Consider the following 9,707-nt stretch of genomic DNA (forward strand, 5'->3'; position numbering starts at 1 on the left):
CCATTCCAGCACACACAGAGGATGTCTAAAGGGAAGGTGGCATCTAGTTGGAAAACAAGACGGGGGCTACCCTCGAGGGACGGAGCAATAGCATGTTGTAAGGCCTTCCTGGGCTTCCATGGTGGTGATGGACACATCTGTTTTACTTTTCAGATCCTAAGAAAACAAGCAGTCGCCCTCAGAGCCGGGCAGGGAGCCGGGCAGGGAGCCGGGCCAGCAGCCGGCGGGGCAGCGACGCATCTGACTTTGACCTCCTAGAGACACAGTCAGCCTGCTCAGACACTTCCGAAAGCAGCGCAACGGGGGGGCAGGGCAGCTCCCGACGGGGCATGGCAAAGCCCTCCAAAATCCCCACCATGTCTAAGAAAGCGACCACAGCCACCCCCAAGACGCCAGGCCCCAAGAGATAATAATAAGACCCCATGCACACATCTACACATACACACACACAAACAAAAAAAACCTGTGTCCATTTTTTAACCCTGCTTCATACATTGGATGTATATTTATTCTACATGGGAGAAATTATATTGTTAAAAGTGTAAAAGATTAATTGTGTTATGAAGCTGCCTTATTTTGTTCTGTTAATTTTCTTTTTTTGTAAGTTACTATTTTCATGTGAATATTTATGTAGATAAAACTTGCCTTCTGGTGACCTCCTTAGCACTGGGAGGGCCCAGGGAAAAAAAATGAAATGTGGGAGAGAATAGAAGCAAGCAAAAGGTCAAGATGTGAAAATGTAAAAACAAAAAGTTAAAAAAAATTATATAAATAGGATTTCTGTGCAGTGCAGGAAGTGATCCTGCTTTATCTTTTAGGATTATTTCCTAAATGCATCTTTATAAAAACTTAACTTGCTGTCTCAGCAAGGTAAATTATATTTAAAAGCAACACCTGAATATCCAGCAGTGTTCAAGGAATTCTTTCTTTCTCTCTTTCTTTCTCTCTCTCTCTCTCTCTCTCTCTCTCCTTTTTTTTCTTTTTTCTTTTTGTAAATCATGGATACCTCAAAAAGAGAGAAATGTGAGGTGAATGGGATCTGGGGCTTCTGTTTCCAGTTTTTAAAAGAAATCATTGTGGTTTTACCTGAAGATAAAGTGGAGTAAGTTTGAACTAATAAATTAAAAAAAAATTGCACACATGCTACATACAAGTAAAGATGTTCACTAAAATGCTGTATTTAGCGAAATGAAAGTACTGTCAGCCGCTGAGCTTTTAAAGAACAACTAATACTATGTTTTCAATATTTTACACTTGAAGCTCTCCAGTAGCATCATACCTGTGTGGACGATGCCTGGGGTTGGGGCACACACAGCAAAACCTTTGAGCAGTGGAGCCAAAGAGGGGAGTTCCCACAAAACTTGGTTCTTCTCTCACATTGCTGTTAAAACAAAAAAAAACTGACTTCACTTTTTAGTTCACGAACTGCTATTTAACTGCATTGTTTCCTATTTATTGTCTCAACTGGTTAATGCCACTTCTGACCATACTGACGTCCAAGAGGCCCCTCCACACTCCAGGGGAGAAGAAGACGACAGAGCTGCCTTCAACACGCACAGGAGCTTGTTCTTGGGAATTTTAAAGCGCATCACCAGCAGCCCCACTTGTGCGCCGCCCCCTCCGCCCCCCAGCTCGCTTTTATATGATCATTTTTTCCATTGTGGAGGGGAGAAGAAGAGGAGGGATGTTTTAAAAAGTAAAGCCAACTTTGGGACAGTAAAGAAGGGGGAGGGGCAGGGAGTTGGGGGCTACTTGGTCTTCCTGTATTTATTAACTTTTGCTCTTTCCCCTGCTCTGACTGACCATATTGCTGTGTGATTCTCTCAGTTGGTTTAATTGAGCCAGAACCTGAAGCTCTACCAATGAATTGTTTAAAAAAGAAGACACTTTTTGTATTAAAATTGCTTGCAGTAATAATAAAAAGAAACTTGCCTCTTTTTTATGCCATGGAAGAAGCCACTGGATTAGCATTAAGAGTACAGGTGTGTCTTCCCGGCCAATCACTTTTCCTCTGGCACAGAATAGAGCTGCCTGCTTTCTCTGTGATTATTTATTCGAATGCGGTGGTTCCAGAACTCTTTTTGAGCCTCCGCCACTTGGTTCCGTATGATCATCCCCAGTGCCCCCTGCCCTATAAAAAACATTGAGAATGACCCACTATGGAAGACAACAAATTTCAAATTCAAAACAGTGACAATTAATTGCACATTTATTCAAAATTCATTTAAAACTATTTAGCTTAATTCAACAAAATTGATGAACTTCCAGTGGTACCAGCTTTCCAAACCCTTGCCTCTTACCAATCCCCTAGGTAATCCCACTGCCTCCCAAGGGGCAGTACCCCACCACATTTGGGAACCACTTCCAAACCATAGAAACCAACAGATGTGTACCAGACAACTACAAATTATGGGCAAGTTAACCAGTCCACTATCTCCTAAAGGGCCTCTGCAGTAAGAGAGACCAACTCACCATGCTCCTGGCTGTTGCGCAGCAGCGTTTGGTTTTGCTTTGTTTTGGACATGTTAGGTAAATGTGTGTATGAAGCACTTAAATGACAGGCAGCATCAAGGATGTGTACAAATGATAAAAGGATAGAATGTGCTCATTTCCATACTTAAGACCGCCGAAACCATATGGGGAGCCTGTGTAAAGCCCACAAGCAGGACAGGAACACAAGAGAACTCTTCGTGGTTTCCAGCAACTAGGATTCTGAAATATTACTGCCTCTTACCATGGAGGCAGAGCATTGTTGCAATTGATAGGCTTGTCTATTAACTTGTCCAGTCCTCTTTTAAAGCCATCCACGTTGATTGACATCGCTGCCCCCTGTAGGAGTGAGTTCCATAGTTTATGCATTATGTGAAGAAAGATTTTCTTTTTGTCTGTCCCAAACATTCCAACATTCAGCTTCATTAGATGTCCAAAAGTTCCAGTGTCATGAGAAGGGAGAAAAATATTCCACTTTCTCTATTATACTGCAGCCAATACAAAACACCTTGTCTGTGGTCCCACTAAGCCAATGGTGCCATGTTGTAATGGATGTAAAGATGGAAGTTTCCTGTTTCCACAGATAATTGGGCCCTGCTTTTTTCTTTTTGAGCAAAGCATTTGCATTTATGAACTTGAAATTGGCAACATGGGGTTTGGCAGTAATTATGTAGGCAATGATTATAGCAATATTCTTGTAATTTGGCAACCCTGCAAGTAAGTTGACACTGCCCTCCAGAGCTATGGAGTGCACACACTCAGTAACCCAATACTTCAATTAAAACATTTCTTTTTTTTCTGGCTTTCTTGGAGCAATTCTACCATCACAATTTCTCTGCCCTATAGAGACAGATAGAGAACTTCAACAGGGGAGGAGAAGCAATTAGTGAGTCAATCCTTGAGCAGCGTTGGATCCTTCAGCCGGCTTCCATAGGGCAAGACCAGCTCACAACGCCTGTGTCCTGGCAACCATGTAAACACACAGGCCTGGAATCCAGAGCCACAACTGCCCCTTTTTAAATCAATACAAATGGGGTTGTTCTCCCAGGGCCCAACATGGAACAAGCAAACAAAGTTGTCATTTGTTCTCCAGGCTCTGCTCCTGTGCCTTTTCAAGCAGTCTTACATCCAGAAATTGTGCTTAGGGGTAGGCTGCCACATGTAAATTTCATATGCGTGAAGAAGAGATTTGGCAGGACTCTGGCATGACAAGATGCAGCTGCTAAATTCCCTCTTATCCAAGACTGCAGCCTTTTACCTATAGGAGGAGCCCCGATCAAGGGGCAGAGCACATGCCTAGACTACACAAGGTTCCCCAGTTCTATCCCTGGCATCCCCATATCTAAAAGGCTCTCAGGTGCCAGAGCTGAGCAAGGACTTTGTTGGGGGTCTTGGAGAGCTAGACTGTCCTGGGCTGAATAGGCTAATAGTCTGGGTCAATATAAGGCACATAGATGGTCACAGGCAAGCTCAGCCTCTGAAGTTTTAAAATGCTCCTAATCCTAGATGCACCCTTTCTCCAACAACTTCTCTTTCCACTGACTTCAGCTAATAGGTCACGTGCTGAATCCTTAGTGTCATGCTCCAGGGAGATGCAGGTCTCAACTGGATTCAGGGTGCCAAAGGATCAAGTGACAGGTGCACCATCCTAGAGTACACCCCCCCAAAAAAACCCCAAGGTCATGTGGATTCCACTCTTCCCCACTTTCAGTATGGAACCCCCTGAATACTAATCCAAGTCATGCCATCTGTTTCCTACCCTTCTCTCTCCCCCTCTTCATCACCTCAGTTAATTTAAGTTTGAACCAGAAGCTCTTTGGGGGCAGAGACGCTTCTTTTCCCAGCTTATGAAACACTGCTAAATTCTGTGTATGTGTATTGATGGGGCTACTTTTAATCATAATAGATAGGAAGCCAGATGTCATACTGTCAGGGGCTCAGGAGCAGAGGCAAAGGGGAGAGAGGAAATGGAGAGCGAAGGGGAAGAATCGGAGGGCAGCGTAGGGGAGTATGACAGTGGCCCGAGAGATTCCATGAGCTTCTCCAGCGAATCAGAAGATTCCCAGAAGGGGGCGCCGATGGCCAGGGCAAGGGGGGTCCCAGGGGGGACGCACCAGAAGCAAGGAGCCAGCGGGGACTCCCAAAGCAGCAGCGGGAGATCAGGGCCAGCTCCCCCACCAGAGCGTAGTGGGGGGGGAAGAGTCCCATGCATCAGGGCCAGCGTCTCCTCCAGCAGGGAGAGAAGATGAGTCAGGGCTGACCACGCCTCTGTTGAAGAGTGAGGGAACGGAGGGGAGGTCAGGCCCAGCTAGCCCCCCCCGAAGGGGGAAGCAGTGACAGGAGCAGTGTAACGGTCAGGAGGAAGGTTGCCGGCTGGGCGCGGGTGCCAAGTTCGAATGTACAGGCGCGCGGGCCAGCAGAAAACCCGGATTGGGAACCAGGTCCTAAAGCCTGCCGGAGGCAGGGGGAAGACTCAGGGGACTCAGCGTCAGAAGAGTCCAGAAAGTGCAAGACCCCAGCGGACAGGCGGACCCAGAGGAGGAAAGAGCAGAGGAAGAGGTGGAGCAGGGCTAGAGTCTTAAACTGGTGTCTGGGGGGAGGAGATTCAGACGGAGCTTCACCGGTCTAGAGTTCAAGATGTAGAGCTGCGCACCGCGGCTTTGAAATCGAAACTGAACTTCAATAAAGACTTTTGTATATAACAAGAACTGGCGTTGGTCCTTTGTGAGCTGGGACCTAGGGCAGCTCTGACACATACCTTGAAAGATGAGCCGCTGGAACCACCTCTTCCCTGACACGCAGCAGATGAGCGTCTCTTGGACATTCTGCAAGGGAGAGCAGAAATGCATCTGAGTCTGAGGGAGGGATGGACTGGGTGGGTGCTCAACTACATGCCAGTTGGGGCCAGGGTGCAGTCAGGTCTGGGGGACTCTGAAAAATTTGACCCAGTGGGTCTGTTTCCCCCTCCAAACTGTGGCTGGGGGTGTCAACACTTACTCTGAATAATCTCTTCTCGAGGGCCCTAGCACAAATCAACTGGCAGTAGAGACTCCCACCCACCCCGTACCTCTGCCTGCAGCCAAGTCCAGAGGGGCTCCACAAGGACCGGCTGCCTGCTTCACAGTGAGTCAGGCTCAGAACCCCATTGTCATGGCAACCATGGGTGCCAACTGCCCTCAGCCCCAACTGCCACTTTCAGAATGAAAGAACGGGGGTGGGGTTTTTTTTGGGGGGGGTTGGGAGGGGAGTTGCTGCTGTTAGTTTCTTGTATTTTTATTTTAGATTTTGCTGTGAATTATGTGGAAATTGTTCAGTTTGGGTTTTTTATATATTTTATTTATTGTTTAGGACTACTTTTGTTATGCTGAAGTTACATATTTTTTTCACATTGTAAGCCACCATGAGCGTGGTTTGAACTGTAGAAAGGTAGCATACAGGCATGACCATTACCTCAGGACCGCAAAACAGACAAGGTTGCCCAAAAAGGGGAGGAAGAGGAATTTGACCAAAAATAAGTGAAATGACCCAGTCATCTGAGGGGAAAGAGTTTCATGAAATTGCCCCATCACCAAATCACTTCACTGGTTCTTTGGCATGTTTTCTTTGGAGAAAAACCAACTGAGTTCTATGGGGCTTATCTCAGTGTGTAGTTCTTTACTATAATAATAATAATAAATTATTTATACCCCGCCCATCTGGCTGGGCTTCCCCAGCCACTCTGGGCGGCTTCCCAAAAAATATTAAAATACTGTGATACATCAAACATTACTGCTCAACTTTTCCTCTCTTCCATCCATGCCCCCCCCCCCCATGATATGGAACACCTATTAAACCTTTTAAATAAAGCTGTAGAGGCACAAAATAGTTCACATTTAGCTAAAGGTCTAATACCGATCATGTGACTTTTATAACAAAAACACACCACTATGAGATCAAGAAATACAGACTAAACTAAGAAACTTACAAACCCCTTGGCTGCTACTCCACCAAATCCACACTTTTTTGGCTAGCCCAATTACCAGTATAGCAGCCACCCTTATAATATCCCCAGAAGGACAAGGACCAGATATAACATCTATAAAATTCTACTCAGTGCATCAGTGGGTTCACTTGACCCTATCAACATGAATGCAATTTTGGCTATAACCTTGAGCCACCTCAATGGAATGGACAAAAAACCTATTTATTTTGGTGAGTGATAGAGAATTAACCTCTAGGAAGCTGGCAATGATCCATCCATGCCTCACCACATTGCTGGAGGGGCTGCCCAACACCCGGTACAACTCTCCACATGAGGTGGGGATTTACAAAAACCCAGCCTTTCTGGAATGCGATATTCCAAGAAATTAATAAAATAACAAAACAACAATTGGAAGTCAAACCAGAATTAGCTTCATCAAATATATTTCAAGACAACAATCTGGATCTACATAATAAAGGATTAATAAGCCATTTAGTACAAGTGACAAGACACAACATAACCAGACACTGGAAAGACCTTTCCGACACAACAATAGACAATTGGTATAAAACAGTTTGGGAACCATCCCTCCTTGAGATATAACAAATAAACAACAGTTGACATGTGGACAGATCAAGAAAGATGGCTTTATTCCGGTGTGGTTTAATTTCATAACATATGCTAGTATTCCAGAAAATGAACAATCGGCATTTGGCTCAATCTGGTTGAAATAAATGTAATAAATTATAAAATAATTATATGTTATAATTAATTATAATTAAATTATAAAATAATTTAAACATAAATTATTATCTTCACTTTTAACCCCCAACTCACTTTCATCACTATACCAAATCTTTATTGTTTCATGAGTAACACAAGAGGAAAAATGACTATTATACTCATACTGAATCTAAGCACAACCACAAGGGCTCCTGATTAGACATTTAGCCATGTTGAATGTTATCTGTTAACTCTGTTCTGTCCTGTTTCCTTTTTGCTTTCATTTAAACCAATTCACGAACCAATGTATAAGTTATACTTATAACTTATACATTGACCACTAATATTACTACAAACTTATTTTTGTGATATACAATTGACAAGAGAAGAAGAAGAAGAAGAAGAAGAAGAAGAAGAAGAAGAAGAAGAAGAAGAAGAAATTGTTAATAATTAATAATAGGATTACAGGATATGGTTATTGTTGACAAATATTTTTCCTGTCTTTGTCTTTTCTCAGAATAAGTTGCCAGGGTGGGGGCAGTGAATCCATAAAAGTGTACATTGTGTCACAGACACTCTGCTGTCCACTATAATGGCACCTCCAAGTGAACAGTAAAAGGAGGCAACCATTCTTCAAGATGGCAGCTTTTACAATTTCCTCAGAATTCAAACAGCACCTCATAACAGGGATTTCTGGGGGAAACAAAATGGCAGATTTTCCAGTTCCCTTCTCCATCAAAGAATATTGTTTCATCCCCCAAAATATTGCCAAAACAAAACAGTCGATATCAATGTAAGTGAAACAAACAAGAAATAGTTCAGCCAACCCTAACTTAAATATGAATTTCCTCTCATAAGTATGTGTTTAAATGTGTGTTTTGATACATACTGTATAAGCTGTCACCAACTATGTCATGACACTCAGAGAAGTGCAAACTCCCATGTATAGCTAAGTTCTGTCCCCCCACCCCCACATTTTATCCAATATCAGGTCATTTCTTACAGGAATTTGCCAAGGTCAATTTCAGCAGCCTGATTAAATGTTGGGAACAGGGACTTTCCCACTCATATAATAGTGGAATTTTGAGTGATGAAATTTATGGATAGTAGTTTCAGAACAGTCTACAACCATTATTTCCCCCTACATTGTGTCCCCCTATCCTGTTGTAGCAGAGTATGTTGACCATCATGGACTTATTGCAGAGGGGTGGGTAGGTGCCAATATAGCATTATCTTGGTATTCTGCGGGTGGTGGTGAAGAGCTTCCAGAATGGCTTGCAAATGTTAGTGATGAGACATATCATAAAAGGAAAGAGCACAGGGAGAGAGGATTGTTATAAACTCAGCCTGGAGAACCAATCTGAGAAGTCCTACCAGCGCTGAGAGTTCCCGGGGAGGGTCCTCTGTCGGTCGGGAAGAAGCAGAATTGCAACCAAGTAATTCAGAGCAAGACGGTTAATAAGCCGGTTAAAACAGGATGACAAAGTTTCTGTGGGTGTGCTCACATTACCCCCTTGGAGGGCAATGAAGTTGTCTCACAGCTCTTTCCACGCTACCTGTTCATATCAGCACAGCTTACTCCCTTTGTGGCGGGGCGCGCCTTTGCTCTCTGCACAGGTGTTCACACCTTGGCCAGAGATTAATGAGGAGTGGCTTAAGGACTCCAATCGGCGTGAAGCTGCCTGGTTTGAGAAGCAACGGCTTCGAGCAGCAGTCTCTTATAAAAAAGTACTGTACGGGATATCATACACGTGCATTTTGGAGAACTGCGACCACGTGTGAAAACCCCAGCACCGGACACGCAGTCAATGAACAGGAGTGTGAGAGAGCACAGCCTTAAACTCCCATCGCCCCGACAGCTAGAAATGATGGCTGGGGCTAATGGGAAATGGAGTCCAAGAGACCCACGATACCTTTCACCTGCGCAGGCGGTTCTTGGTTCTTCTTGCACTCGGGACCCTTGATCGTAAGGTAGCAGCACCTGCTCGCCCAGAGAGCACTAGTCCCCGAGATATGCCGCCCTGCGGTCTCTCTTGTCCTCTGTGGGTGCCCCCAAGAAAGGCGGCGGACACGCCACCCCCCTTCAGGCCGCGACCGAGCTGCACTTTTGTGCCGCCATCATGGCTCTGCCTCTTCGTGGCAAAAGAACTGCGGTCTCTGCCCCGAGGCGCTGCCTGTCGGGATCCCAGCAGCGGAGCAGCAGCAGCAGCTGCCGAGGAGGCGGGAGGTGCCGGCTCAGGCGGCTCTGTGTGAAAGAAGGCGGGGAGGTGGCCCTCGCAGCCGCGCGGCCTCCTCCCGGGGCCTCCCGGGGCGCGTCGGAGGCTCGGGAGCCTCCCTTCCTGGGAACCGATCCAAGAGAGCTTCGCTCCTGGCCACGGGGGAGGCACTCTGCACGCGCTCAGGGCCCCTCACCGTCGCTCGGCGGAGGGCAGGGCTGGAGCAAGCGAGCGGCCGCCCAGCCCGTCCGACGAGCAGCAGCACGTGCTTCCCGCCTCAAGCCGCTTAAAGGGCCGCCCCGACGGCCGCGGCGCGC

The 9,707-nt window shown here is 45.8% G+C and overlaps 1 protein-coding gene and 1 long non-coding RNA gene across 26 annotated transcripts in view; one reads left to right on the forward strand and one right to left on the reverse strand.

Moving 5' to 3' along the window:
* Positions 1-1,927, forward strand: part of MACF1 (microtubule actin crosslinking factor 1) — a 292,549-nt gene extending 290,622 nt beyond the window's left edge. For all 20 annotated transcript variants that reach the window (XM_083751563.1, XM_083751572.1, XM_083751574.1 and 17 more), the window contains one exon: positions 154-1,927. In XM_083751563.1, the coding sequence (XP_083607689.1) occupies positions 154-410 (257 nt within the window). In that variant the 3' untranslated portion in view covers positions 411-1,927. The remainder of the gene's footprint in view (positions 1-153) is intronic.
* On the reverse strand, positions 1,155-9,673 carry LOC310850436. 6 transcript variants are annotated; one of them, XR_014567303.1, is made up of 3 exons: positions 9,587-9,673; positions 5,249-5,315; positions 1,155-2,131 (listed from the first exon to the last, which is right to left on the reverse strand). It is a non-coding gene; the product is annotated as an uncharacterized lncRNA (long non-coding RNA). The 6 variants fall into 6 exon arrangements; XR_014567304.1 differs by lacking the exon at positions 9,587-9,673 and adding an exon at positions 9,088-9,426; XR_014567305.1 differs by lacking the exon at positions 9,587-9,673 and adding an exon at positions 5,558-6,121.
* Positions 9,674-9,707: the final 34 nt, after the last annotated feature.

This window comes from Podarcis gaigeae (genome assembly GCF_964106915.1).
Source record: "Podarcis gaigeae genome assembly, chromosome: 8".
Lineage (NCBI taxonomy): Eukaryota > Metazoa > Chordata > Lepidosauria > Squamata > Lacertidae > Podarcis > Podarcis gaigeae.